The 14,933-nt window shown below is 40.9% G+C and overlaps 1 protein-coding gene across 1 annotated transcript; it reads left to right on the top strand.

Moving 5' to 3' along the window:
• Positions 1 to 918: 918 nt before the first annotated feature.
• Positions 919 to 13,912, top strand: LOC122660517 (squamosa promoter-binding-like protein 7). The gene is made up of 3 exons (XM_043855857.1): positions 919 to 1,769; positions 1,889 to 2,007; positions 13,420 to 13,912. The coding sequence occupies exons 1-3, from the start codon at positions 1,174 to 1,176 to the stop codon at positions 13,869 to 13,871; spliced, it is 1,167 nt and encodes a 388-aa protein (XP_043711792.1). The 5' UTR covers positions 919 to 1,173; the 3' UTR covers positions 13,872 to 13,912.
• The last annotated feature ends 1,021 nt before the right edge of the window (positions 13,913 to 14,933 follow it).

Below are 14,933 nucleotides of genomic sequence, written 5' to 3'. Positions count from 1 at the left end.
GTAATACCATTTCATAGAGGACACGAGGCAACATGTAAGAGCTCTGCGCTGTGGGGCCATGCCTTATTCATTTTTTTTTTAAATAAAAAAAATTGATTCTTGAGTCTCTCTCTCTGATCTCTCTCTCACTGTCTTCCCTCCCTCTCCTGTCTTGTCACTCTTCTTTCTTTGTCCTTTTTTTTCACCATCTCACTCCACTCGTCCACTGCTCAGTGTTGCAGGGCACTACTGAGGACATATTTGTCTTGGAAAGGAAAAAAGTATATTTTAATTTAATCATTTGTTTATCAATGAAAAAAATAAAACGATGAAATTTGATTTTTAGGATTTCACAACTTTTTAATTTCCAATTTTTCTTTCTTTTTCTTGATACTATATTACTATGTAGTGTTTTTACTACACTTTACTTTTTTTAATATTCATTCCTTTGCCAGCCTGACTGACTACTTCACTCTCTCTTCTTCTTATAAATAAAAATAAAAAAAAACTCTCTGTTCTGTATCTGAGAAGCTGAGGTAAACTTCAAAGTCTCGAACCATTTCAGTACACGTGTACGGTCCGACCTTCATCATCCTTCGCACGGAGCGCTTCCAAGTTCCAACTCTCTCTCTCTCTCATTCCTGTTGCATTGCAGCTTTGCTTTTCCCCTCTCTTTCTCTCTTGGTTTCTGGAATTAGGAATCGGTTGGTTAATCGGCCGATTCAAATCGAAATAGACTGTCATTGATCTCAATTCCTAATCATTTTCTTCGTATTTTAATTTAAATTGAACCGATTCCTAAACCGATTTAGGACGATTCGAACCCGGATTCCAGGCTTTAAAACCACTCCCGACTTTTTCTTCCATATTCGAAGTGAAAAACAAATACGGTACTGATCAATCCCATATCTCCTTCCTTTTAAACTTTCCAAATCTCTCTCTCTCTCTCTCTCCATCAGTCACTGAGCTCTGCACCTCTGCAGCTTTCTCTTTAAACAGTTGTTCCAGTGGAAGAAACACAGAAGTTGCAGACTCTGCCATTACATCATCTATTCTCTCTCTCTCTCTCCGCCCCCTCTTCATTCTTCTTTTATAAAAGCCACAAACGGATCTCCATTCATTCTCAGTATCATAGTCTCTTTAATAGCAAAAAAGAAGCAACGCCAAGAAAGAGAGAGAGAGAGAGAGAGAGAGATGGAGAATGGCGGGAACGGATTCAACAACGGTGGCAGAGGGCAAATTGGTAATAGTAGCAATCTATCGTGGGATTTCTGGGAGGTCGGGACGTCTCGGTTCGACTGGTGCAACCCTTTCGCCGAAGACAACACCGCCGTCGCGACCACCACAACCACGGCGGCGCAGGCAATGATGCTTTCCCATTGCCACTACCACGACGACCAGGTGGACAATGCGCACCCGTACCAGTACTCATCACTGTACGCCGGGGTGTCACATGTGCAGCAGGATCCTCACCTCACTTGCTTGAAGCTTGGGAAGCGCCATTACTTCGAAGACGGGACCACCACGCAATTTCAACAACTAGCCTCCTTCCCGCTTGGAAAGAGGGGGAAGCCTTATGGACTCATCGGTGCTCGGTCTTCCTCTTCCTCCTCCTCCTCCTCCTCCTCGTCGTCGGTGGTGGTGCCTAGGTGCCAGGTAGAGGGCTGCCACGCGGCGCTGGTGAACTCCAAGGATTATCACCGCCGGCATAAGGTGTGTGAGATGCACTCCAAGGCGCCCAAGGTGGTGGTTCTTGGTATGGAACAACGTTTCTGCCAGCAGTGCAGCAGGTTCAATTTCTTTCTTCTACTAACAAAGCAGAAGAAATCACAATGTGTTTTTGTTTTCCCTGTATACTCTTCTTCATCTTCATCTTCATCTCTAATAGCTTTGGTGGATTGGATTGTAGGTTTCATGTCATATCTGAGTTCGACGATTCAAAGAGGAGTTGCAGGAGGAGACTAGCCGGCCATAACGAGCGGAGGAGAAAGACCTCTATCGAATCTATCTCCAAGAACCCTTCTCGAGGTAAAAACCCAGAAGCTATATCCAATTAAAAACTGTATATATATATTAACCATTCTTTGCAATTAGTATAAGGAAAGGAAAGCAATCAGCTCAAGCAATTGTTATCGGGGGTTCAACATGAAAGCAATTATCCCAAATTAGATGTTAATAGCATGATGTGGAGACTTATAATAGGTATTTTGGCACCCTTTCTTTAATGCCTAGCTTTTAATGATGAGTTTTACCCAAATCCCCAACAAGTGGTATCAAAGTCATCTATTATGAAACTGGGTGTTGTATAATATATTTCTCATATAGTTAAATGCATGGGAGCTTCATCAGACTTCAAGTGTTTGTCACAGAGTTTTGAGGGCTTTGATGTATCTATGATAATTTTTGTGAAAGATTCATACCCAGACAATAGGCTTGGGTTTTGTATAATATATTTTTCATATAGTTAAATTCATGGGAGCTTCATCAGACTTCAAGTGCTTGTCACAGTATTTTGAGGGTTTTAATGTAGAAGTCACTGATCTCAAAAGAATTGTATAATGGTTTTTGTGAAAATTCGTACCCAGATGAGAGGCTACTGTATAAACAAAGAACTCCTACAGTGGAATTGGAAATAGAAGCTGTTGAAGCTAAAAAAAAAAACAATAGAAAATAGGTAGCCAATTGATTGAAAAGGTGTCAAACAAGATTTGTAGATTAGGGTCAAGAGTTGAAGAGCAAATGGATTGGTGGTTGGTTGTAGTAGGTGAGAATAGGTTTCCAATGTTGCTGTTTGGGTAAAAACATAGCCGAGACAATTGCTTGATTTGGGTGATTCCCATGACTCTCCTAATTGACACCATGAGTCGATCGAAGTCTTTATACATTTTATTTTAGCATTGTAATTTTACACTTAGAAAATTGGTGGTTAAATCTTGAGACTTGTAGTCTTTTACCACCATAATATGGCTTTCATAATATAAGTTTATGTGTTTATTTTTTGTCTATTCACTTTGACTTTAACATGTTAACCATTAGATCTGAAATTCTTATTCCAAAGCAGCTCAAAATTAATCATTATGCTTCATTAATTTGCTGTGCCTAATCAAATTTGGATTTAAAACCTCAATTAATAGTGTCTTAACAGATACATGTGCTACCATAAAAAAAAAAAAAACAGATCCATGTGTTAGGATTTTTCCCAAAATGCAACGAGTATGGGCTTAATTAATTATCAGGTCGATCATTGATGAGGATCAAGAAATATAAGGGTTGACATGGCTTGCTACTGTTTTTATTGAGATGGACCGGACCAGCCTGACCCATTGTGGAAGTGGGTTAGGGTTTTGGGGAGTATTATAAATACTAAATGATGGGGTCCTTGCAGTCACTATTCTATTCTTTTTTCTTTTCTCCACAAGAGAACTTAGTGGGAGTGTCTAGGAGACTACAGATGATCCCCATCGCGGCTATTTGCAAACACCTACTGACGGATTGCTGCTGTTCGTGGATTCTCATCTCTTCTACACCAACAAACGTGGTGAAAGGTACGCTTTACATTCCCTACTCTTTTTTTACTCAATCGTGTTCTAGAAATCTGTATGGGAACGGATTCGGGTTTTGACAAAAACCCTTGCTTGTTCTAACAAGTGGCATCAAAGCCGACCATACGGACCTAGGATCGATTGATTGTCAGTTTAAGATCATAAAGCGAGGTTTTTTACGGCGGAAAATGGAATTTTTGGAAAAACCGTACGTTTTCACCGCTGCCGGATTTTTCCACCGGCGAAAATCGAAACTTTTTATATGGGTGCGAAGGGCTCAGAGAGACGATCACAGCGGTGTGTGAATCGTCACCACCGGCGGCTGAATGCGCTGGCCGAAGCCGCGAGTGAGATCCACACGCTGGCAGCAGTTAAAAAAAATAATTATTTATAGCGATGCTGAAGTCAATTCTGGTGCTTGTGGATCACGTTTGACCCGGACAGAGCTGACCCAACCCGGGTCAAAGTTGACCTAGACCCAGTCAACGGTGACCCGAATCGGAGGGCCGGTTAAGGCGAACCGGGTTCGGTTCGGTTAGGTTCAGTTGATTTCGGTTCGAACCGGTTCGGTTTACCTTTTTTTTAAAAAAAACAAAAAAGGGGAAAATGACCAGAAAACTTCAAATGGACCGTGTGGGTTCGTTTGGATGAATTTTGAGACGCGGTTTTTTCTGGTGTCTGTTTTTTCGTGCTCTTGGATTTGATATGCAATTTGACATATTTTGTATGAACAAAGACCATGGTTTTGACAGTTTTTGTGTTTTCTAATAATCTTGAATGCATGGTTTAATGGGTGTGGAGCATTGTTATGGGCTCCGGTTGGTCTTGTATTGTTTGTATTTTGAAAACCAACCTATTGGTACCTGGTATTGGGACGTTTAATACTTTCAGGGACTTATTTTGGACGCTTATGCTACTTTGAGCATATTTGGATTATTTTGGGTTGACCCATTGCCACTTGAATGTGCATATCACGACACATTATGGACGATCGATGTGTTTACTTCCACATATATTGCTGCATATCTGGTTGAGGAATTATGAGAGGGTAAAATGGTGATCCACCAAAGTGGTCCATTGAATTCTTTTATGGTTTTGTCAAGGCAGCGGAATAGGTGACATTAGCCCAAAGGCAATGTTACTAAAGATTGACGAGGTGATATGCACATAGGTTGGAAGGGATAGTGGTCTAAGGGTTCCAGTTGCCCAAAGGTGCTGGGATTTCTGAAAACTACTGATCTTTTCATGGAAAGGTAATGTGTCCATCCAAAGATAGTGTACTCAGAGAATTTGAGACGCGTGGCCTAGGGGTTTTCTTACCACCCAAAGGTGGAGGAAAATTTCCGAAAGTCATCGACATCTTGCGGTAATTGCAGTGCGATAAATTATTATGATGTTGAGGTGCATAACCTAGGGGTTTTCTCTATTACCCAAAGGTGGAGGGAGATTTTCGAAAGTTGCTGCTATCTCGCGGTACTTGCGGTGCGATAAAGATGTGTGCATTTGACCCGAGAGGGCAAAATGTAATGTGATGATCATTGTTTGTGTTTGCTAGTAGTTTGTGTGAATTGTTTGCATTTGCTAAATGATTTAATATGATCATGTTGTTGGAATATATATATATCCTTGTTTATCTGTATGAATGAATTTTCTCCCATAGGATGTCTCTCCCAAATAGTCTGTTGGCATCTATTCTTGTTCTTTCTGGGAATAATTACAAGAGGTGGGTAGAGGACTTAGAAATTAATCTGGGACTGCTCGACCTTGATATGGCCTTTCGAGAACCAAAACCTTATGATTTGACGGATGCGAGTACGAATGCTGAGAGAATTAAAATAGAAAAGTGGGTGACAACTAATTGGAAATGCATACTGGTCATGAAAAAATCCATTTCTGAGTCGTTGCGTGACAGTGTTGAAGTGAAAGATATTGCCACAGTTTCTGAGTGAGATAAAAGCTGTTTTTGAAGTGTCTCAGAAGGCCGAGAAAGGGGATCTAATGAACTAGATTACGTTGGCTGTATTCGATGGTACTGAAAGCATTAGAGAACATTTACTGAAGATGGCTTCCATTGCGAACAGGTTGAGGGATCTTGGGATGCCTATAAAAGAAGAACTTTTGGTGCATCTTGCACTCAAATCTCTCCCAGATGTGTATGCGAATATAAAGTCTGCGAATGCTGCTCAGAAGGACAAATGGACCATGAAAGAGCTGGTGTCTATCTGCGCACAAGAAGAAGGTAACATGAAGAAGATGACTATTGAGAGTGCGAACCTGACTGAGAACAAAGGAGCGTCTGGAAGTGGAACAAAGAAGGGAATCCAAGATTTTTCAAAAAAGGTAAGTATCATCCATACAATAAAGAAAGGAGGAGCGTTGGTGAAATTTCATGCTACTGGTGTGATCAGAAGGGACACATGAGAAGAGACTGCAACGCAAGGAAGGCGTGGCTGGAAAAGGACGGTGTAGAAGATAGCAAGAAAGGGGAATGAATTTTAGTTTAATCAAATTATTATTTCAGATGGGAGTTTCGTATTATTTTATTTGATATGCTTGTTGAGTGGGAGTACTTGAAGGATATATGTTTCGCTTGATGTGATGAATAGCATTTGCATGCATGCATATGATTGATGTGTTGAGGGTCTTTTGGTCTAAGGATGTTCAATTGGCGACGAGCCAAGTCGTTCGGCTATTTCTAGCCATGAATGCTCGATTGGTGATAAACCAAGTCCATCGATTACCGGTGAATATGACGATATTCAAAGGTAATCCATGAGTCGTACGATGCTTATGATATGTTCGAGGACCCACAAGAAATGATGACGATATTTATGTGATCATAGACGTGTACGATATTCCTTGTACAAAATTATCTCAAGGCAGTTCATGTTAATAAGTAAATCCTTGTTTGTAGCTGACAGAAAGTGATATGCTGTATGTTGAGGTTTAGTCTCTGCTGTTGTTCGACAATGATATATTTGCTAACTAGATCAAGATTTAATAGTATTATTGTTGTATTGAGATCCTATGACCACATTTGATAATGATGACCTTATAATTAATCTAGCCAAAGTGGGAGATTGTTAGGATTTTTCCCAAAATGCGACGAGTGTGGGCTTAATTAATTATCGGGTCGATCATTGATGGGGATCAAGAAACACAAGGGCTGACGTGACTTGCTACTGTTTTTATTGAGATGGACAGGACCGGCTTGGCCCATTGTGGAAGTGGGTTAGGGTTTTGGGGAGTATTATAAATACTAACTGATGGGGTCCCTGCAGTCACTATTCTATTCTTTTCTCTTTTCTCCACAAGAGAGAACTCAGTGGGTGTGCCTAGGAGACTGCAGAAGATCCCCATCCCGGCTATTTGCAAACACCTACTGATGTATTGCTGTTGTTCGTGGATTCTTATCTCTTCTACACTAACAAACGTGGTGAAAGATACGCCTTACATTCCCTGCTCTATTTTGATTCAATCGTGTTCTAGAAATCTGCATGAGGACGGATTCGGGTTTTGACAAAAACCCTTGCTTGTTCTAACAACATGCCCTAAACAATGCACTTTAGTGTAAAGTGCTCTAAGTAGTGGCTTTCACTTGTTTGTAGGTATCTCTAAAATGCTTATAATTAGTCCCGATAGAGATTATATCTATAGGTAATCTATACTGCAAGGTATAACATCCATAAGTATATACAAAAATACCAAAGTACCCTTAACCTCATCTTTACAAGATTAACTCTTCTAAACTGATGTCATCTCCTTTGGACATGTTTATGTCAGAGTGTTTAATAGATCAAACTTCTAGATTTGGTTTTATGCTTCCCTCTTTTTTAAGCTTGAAAAATAAGAACAATTTTACATGGAGGAAGAATATCATATTGAAACAAAGAGGGCCTTCGAGAACTCCAAGACTAAATTTTGGCTTTCAGATGCTACTGAAATGCAATCATTGAAGTTAATTAGGGGTGTTGGTGTAAAGCACACCCGGAATAAATTGCTGAATAGGATAACATCACAATTTTAAACTTGGATTCAAGGCACTTTTTTCTCATAAATTTGAGATTTTTATTTTTAAGTTATAATGCTCTAATTTGCATAATAAAATCTCAAAATAGTGATTATGCTCAATATGAGCAACTAGAAACAAAGGATATGGACATGTCCAATTCATCGGTAACATTTTAATAGCTTAACATCTATTTCCAAATTCATGATAATTCTGTTCTTCGGTAAATATGTTTCATTTTTAAATCTTTCTTCTTGTTTATTCTAGTCTTTCAGTTTCAACTGTGCTCATTCTATGAGTACTTCTTTCCTTGATTAGCATAGCCATCACAAGGAACTTGTTCTTGATTGCAAGTGTACTGTACAAAGTAACATAAGACTAATAAACATTTAAGACGTACTTCAAAATTAAGGACATAAACATTTTTCATTTACACCATATTCTTGATTCCCAAATTCTTATGCACAATACTATAAGCAATTTTCCCCACATCCTTGTTAGGGATTTGGGTAGTGGAGAGGGTTTTCAACTTCCTATAGCTCTCCACATCGGGCCACTTACATCCGAGGTGGGATTATTACTTCTGCATGGGAGCAACCGAGATCTTCCCTTTCTCTCCCTTCACGTAGGAGCAACACAGATCTTCTCCAAGGGCTTTTCTTTGTCGTTGAAGGCCATGCCTCGACTCTGCCACAATCTTGGTTCTAATATCACTTGTTCCTCAAGTTCTGATTCCCCCTATTGACCGACTTCTATTCTATCGGATGAATCCCAACGTATCCACTATCCTCAGGCAACTCAAACTCCAGTTACCATATACCATTAGGCTCCTATCACATTTGATATGGATAGTCTGTAGTTTCCTAATGTAACTATACTACCTAAAGAGATAACACTGACTAGGGCTGTATATATACATTTCACTCTACGGTTGTAGAGTCCGATGAAATATGAAAATACAATTTTGATATGGTATCAATCACTTAACAGGAACAGCGTCCTCTACTACTTTTAATCTCTCTCGCTCGCTCGCTCTCCCTATCTCGTTTTACTGCTCTGCTTCCTCATGTCTCTCACGGATTCCTCTTCTTCACCCGCTGCTACTATTGTTGCTCGCCCTCTTAACCCCACTCTCAATGTAGAGTACCACTTTGTTTCCCTCAAACGCAATGCCCAAAATTTTCTTTACTGGAAGGCGCAATTAGTTCCATTTCTCAAAGGACAACACCTATATGTCTATGTTATAGGCACCATTGCATGCCCTACTGACCCCGATGTTGCTGCAGATTGGCTTGACCAAGATGCGATGGTCATGACCTCTTGATTTCTTCTCTACCTGAAGATGATTACCCTCTCATTGTTGACAAATCGAAAAGCAAGGAGATTTGGGATTCACTCCTTATTGCTTATAGCTCCAGATGAAATACTTGTCTTATGTTTTTTTAGATGAGTCTCTAGGAACTCCAACACAAGCCGAATGAATCAATTACTGACTTCATGAAATGAGCAAAGTCTATCAGCGATGAACTTGCTGCCGTTGGAAAGCCCCTCTCCTCTAATGATTTATGTCTCCACATTCTCCGTGCATTACGTCAAGACCTCAGAGCTATTGTGCTCGTTTTGCTGGCCAAGTCTGATTCCCTGACTTTCTCAGATCATCATGGCACACTTCTTAGTCATAAATTTATGTGCAAGGCTGAATTCCGCACGTTGACGATTGCTGACAAACATGCTTTGAAGTATGCTCCTTCTGTTGATGTTACCCACCATGACTCCTCTCTCTCCTCTGGCTCCACTTCCAATAGTCGTGCAAGGCATGGTGGTCATGGTTGGGTTGCTGTGGCCGTAGAGGTCGTGGTCCTTACTGTCCAAGTAACCGACTTTGTTGTTATATTTACAACTGTACTAATCACAATGCATCAACATGTTACTACTCCCCCCCCCCCCGCCTACCTGCAGCATCCCTATCCATCTCATCCAAATCAACTGAATGTCAGTTATACCAACCCATCCCCATACCCCCTACTCGCCCCAATATAATCTTTCCACTGCCTTGATATGGTATTCGGACACGGGTGGAACACATCTTGTAACCCCTACCTCAACTTCCTTTCCTCCTATGATGGTTACAACGACCATGATCACCTTTGTGTTGGGAATGGTAAGGACCTTCTTATCTCTAACATTGGTACTTCTTCTCTTCCTTTTGTTTCTCCCTCCCATTCTTTCAATTTATGTGATGTTCCTCTTGCCCCTGATATCTCTAAACCCTTACTTTTTGTTCAATGTTTTGCTCACGATAATTCTATCTTTTTTGAATTTCATCCCTCATTATTTCTTGTGAAGGATCAGGTCACCAAGAGGGTACTTCTTTTCGGCCCGAGTGAAGGAGACTCTATACTATTCCACCGCCATCTGCATCTGTCGTTGCTTGCACTTCCGCTACTGGATGGAATCAACGTTTGGGTCACCCGAATGAAAGTCTGCTTAGGTTTATGTTATAAAATAGTAGTCTTCCTTGTCAGTCAAAAAAATTGACTTAAGTTTGTACTTCCTGCCAGTTGGGTAAGGCTAGTAGATTGTTGTTAGTTGTTACAAATTTTCACAATCCTTATTCCTTGAATTTAGTATGTAGTGATGATTGGGGTCCTACTCCATCTCTCTCTGTTGATGGACACAAATTTTTTGTAATCTTTGTCGAGGACAATACTAAATACATTTGGTTTTATCCATTAAAACTTAAATCATATATGTTTTCTGTTTTTCTCCTTTTTGAACGACATTTTGCTCACAAAATAAATCCATACAAACAAACTAGGGTTTGGAATTTAGATCTCTTTCTGTGTTTTTTTTTTTATCAAAATTAGATATCACTCATAGAATCTTTGCGCCTCACACCCATGAACAGCAAGGATTTGTTGAGCGTCGTAATCGCCACATTGTGGAAACCGGACTCTCCTTGCTCATGCATCCGTCCCTCAATCTTACTGGCACTTTGCCTTTGAGGCTGTTGTTTATCTAATCAACAGGATGCCATCCCACGTTTCTAATCGTGTGACCCCCTTTCAGCTCGTACACCACGAGGCCCCTGACTACCATTTTTTTACGTGGTTTTGGTTGCTTGTACTTTTCTTATCTTCGCCTTTACAATAAACACAAAATGGACTATCGGTCCACTCCTTGCGTCTTCCCTGGTTTCAGCTCGTCCTCCAATTGAATGTACGTTGCCCGCCATGTTCACTTTGACAAATCCACATTTCCCTTCTCTAAACCTCCTTCTGTTCAAACTCCCTTACCAGCCTTTCCATCCCCTTCACCATGGGCATCGGTGCCAGTTCGTGTACCATCCAATTACCCACCAATTCCTACCCCGAATACCTTACCACCATCACCATTATCCTCCTCTCCAATGTCCACAACACAAGACACACTACCTCCTCCACATCCTCTCTTGCCCCCACTCCTTTGTCGGTGATCACTCACTCCTCACCCTTCACCTCCCCACACATTCATACCCGCTCGCTTAGGGCATTATATGACTCCACTATCCCTGCACCCTCTCCCGCTGCCCCATCCCCGCCCCCCACTAGGTTACAGCTTTTCACACAAGAATCATCGTCCCCTCCCCCACTAGTACCTCTACCACCACCTCCCCCCACCCAGCGCGCTACCAACACCGACCCATCACGCAGTGCTCTCACACCACCAGTTCTCTAACTACCGAACCTACATGTTTCACTCAAGCCCGCAAGCATCATGAATGGCGTCAAGCCATGACTAAAAACTTCATTGTCTTACTTCGAAATGGCACTTGGTCTCTAGTACCGCAGTCTCCTCACATGAACATAGTTGGTTGTAAGTGAGTCTACCGCATCAAGCGTAAACTTGATGGTTCTCTTGAGTGGTACATCTCTTGAGTGGTACAAGGCTCGTTTGGTCGCTAAAGGCTTTCACCAACAATATGGCTTAGACTACACTGATACTTATAGCCCAGTTGTCAAGCCTACCACGATTCGTCCATTCTTGCTATTGTTGTGTCTAAGGGATGGTCCATCGGGTAATTTGACATACACAATGCCTTTTTGCATGGATTGCTTGATGAAGAAGTATTTATGACACAACCACGTGGTTTTTAAGATTCTACTCGGCCCAACCATGTGTGCCGTCTTCATCGTTCATTGTATGGGCTCAAGCAAGCCCCTCGTTCATGGTTTCACAAGTTATCTACCTTTCTCCTACAATTGGGTTTCATTGCCTCCAAAATAGACCCATCCTTATTTATTTTCAAGAAAGGTGCACACATCATATATGTCTTAGTTTACATTGACAACATCCTTGTCACCAGCGATGCACCTGCACAGATCATCTCTCTTCTAACCAAACTGGGTGTAGAATTTTCCCTTAAGAACTTGGGCTTGTTGCATTATTTCTTGGGTATTGAGGTCTTACACTACTCATGGCATCTTATTATCTCAATCATGTTATATACATGAACTACTTGACCGGGTAGGAATGACTGATTGTAAACTAGTTCTCACACCTATGGCCACTACTGCCAAGGATTTGGATCCAATGGGTGCTGTTATATAGGATGCTATGTGTTACAGGTCTATCGTTGGGGTGTAGCAGTATGTGACACTTACCAGGACGGATGTTGCCTTTGTCGTTAACTGTGTTTGGCAGCATATGCACTCATCCACAAATGCTCATTGGTCTTTAGTTAAGAGAATTTTACACTATCTTAAGCATAGCAGCGGTCATGGTCTTCTTATCTCCCGCTCCTCCACTCCCCATTTGCAAGCCTTTTTTGATGCAGACTAGGCGGGCAGCAGTGCTGACTGTCGCTCTACAGGATATTATGCTTTCTATCTTGGTTGAAATCTCGTCTCTTGGTCATCTTGCAAGCATAAAACTGTTGCCCATTCCTCTACCGAAGTGAAATACAAAGGCTAGCTGATGCTTTTGCGGAATTGATTTGGTTGGAGTCTTTGTTTTAGGAGTTTGGTTACCCCCTTCTTGGCTTTCCAATCTTGTGGTGCGATATTTATTGGTGCCATCTATCTATCCACCAACCTAGTTTGTCATGCCCACACCAAGCATATGGAGATAGATTTTCACTTTGTACGTGAACGGGTTGCCAAACGAAAGCTGACAGTCTAGTTCATCTCTACCACAGATCAGATAGGCTATGTTTTAACCAAGGTGCTACCCACTGCGCGGTACCAACAAATGTGTGAGAAGCTCAAGGTTCGGCCACCTTAAGCTTGAGGGGGTGTATTGACCGATTTCTATTCTATCAAATGAATCCCAGCTTATCCACTATCCTAAGGCATCACAAACTCCAGTTACCATATACCATTAGGCTCCTATCACATGTGATATGGACAGTCAATAGTTTCCTAATGTAACTCTACTACCTAAAGAGATAAACACCGACTAAGGCTGTATATATACATGTTCACTCTACGATTGTAGAGTCCAATGAAATATGAAATTACAATTCTGATACTCCCTAGTTATCGGATATGGAGTTTTATTAATCATAAAAGGCTTACATCAAGCTAACAGTAATTGGGTCCAGTACAGGAGAAGAAAACAAAACTGAAGACAACACAAACAGCTATATATACTGAACTTTGTGGTCAGCAACCAGGTTCCATTCCTTTCTCGTGGGACCTAAGCCAGCTTGTTTTTTTAACTCTACAAAGACTAAACATTTAAATCATAATTCGAATTCTAACTTATAACTGCAATACTTTTTGCTATTCACTGGAATGGTCTTAAATCATTTATTTTCTGTGATTTTTGGTAGTCCCGGGAAGGGGGGGAACTATCTGGTTGGGGTTTTTTATAAGCAAAGTGAAAAAACTGTATTTGCTTTCTCTGCAGAAAGTAAATCGGTAGGTGGAAGATTATCTTGTTTATCATCATCGAAGGGCTGTGCTCTCTCTCTTCTGTCATCCAGGTCTGATTCTTGGGTTTCTCCAGCTGATATCTCCTTGCGATCAAGTGCTGCACTTCGCGAGCTGATCGCAGAGAATCGTGCGGCCACCTTCGCTAGGCAACTCTTCTTTGACAGAGCATGGAATCACCACACAATGGATGAGTTAGGTGATGCACAACAAGGATTCCTCCCTCACATCCCCCACCAACACAATATGCTTCCTGAACCACCTGATGAGTGGGATAGGTTCCATGAATCAGGTGCACACTTGACACTGGACCTTATGCAGACTCCTACTTCACCTTTTGGGTTCTTATCTGGGAGGAGCAAGACCAAAGAAGATGAAGATGAAGATGATTGTGGTGAGATATGGAAGTCCTTGGAGGGAACTGTCTGAATTAATGCGGAATCCCTTGAGCTTGTTTCCTTTCCTCATGTTGCAATTTTTTGTTTTGGAAGGTCTTTTAGGTCTCTCATCTGCTAAAGTGGTGAGTGGAGTAGAAGTCAGTCTCACCTGGCATTTTTGGTAGGGCTTCTACCCGTCCTGATCAATAAGGAAGCTTCATGTGTAAAAGATTTAGTGCACCTCTGAATCATGAGTGTCATGCAATCTTTTAGGTCTTCTATTGTACTTTGTAACTTAAATAATTTGTTGTTCATTAGAATTTACATTCGTTTCTCTTTCTCTTGTTGAGCTTAATACAAATATGAATTATATATTCGGCTCTCCATGAACTAAATACCTATATGAATTGTGGCTCATCGAGACTAAAGTAGGGATGTGTAACTCGGTTGGTTCGGGCCGGTTTTGGTCTGGGCTGAATTGGATGAATCCAAAATTAAACCAACAACGATTATTAAGTTAGTTTCCATCTTAAAATCAATTGATTCAAAGTGGGGTGGTCTCTTGTGGTTTTTATATTTGATAGTCGGAGCAACAACAGCCGATGTATGATTATTATCTCAATATTCCCCCTTATGTACACGTCTCTTTTGGTTTTTGTCTTTTTGTGGATGGAACATGGTCCATCATATTGAGACTCAACGGACCCATCCTGATACCATATTAAGCTTACATCTTAAAACTAATTGGTTCAAAGTGGGATGGTTTCTTGTGACTCTTATACTTGATAGTTAGAGGACCCACAACCACAATTGATGTAGTATTATTACCTCAATAGATTTGGTTTCCATTTCGGTCCCTTTTTCATCCAGTTTCAGTGTCTGGTTAAATCAGTTTCAGGTATGCAATACACTAGTCCGAATTGGTTCGATTTGATTGACTAAATTTTGACTCCCGCAAACCAAAAAGTTGATGATAGGTCCAACGAGCCAAACTACTTTCTTGGTGTGCAAGAGATAAGTTTCTAAATATGAAAGAGGCAAAACCCCAATCATTTATATGCCAAAAAGGAAACAAAGTTATTTGGTGGCCGCCCTAATTTTATAAGTCAAGACA

Source organism: Telopea speciosissima, chromosome 1, assembly GCF_018873765.1.
Source record: "Telopea speciosissima isolate NSW1024214 ecotype Mountain lineage chromosome 1, Tspe_v1, whole genome shotgun sequence".
Lineage (NCBI taxonomy): Eukaryota > Viridiplantae > Streptophyta > Magnoliopsida > Proteales > Proteaceae > Telopea > Telopea speciosissima.
The sequence above is the reverse complement of the archived record's forward strand: the minus strand, read 5'-3'. Positions and strand labels throughout refer to the sequence as shown.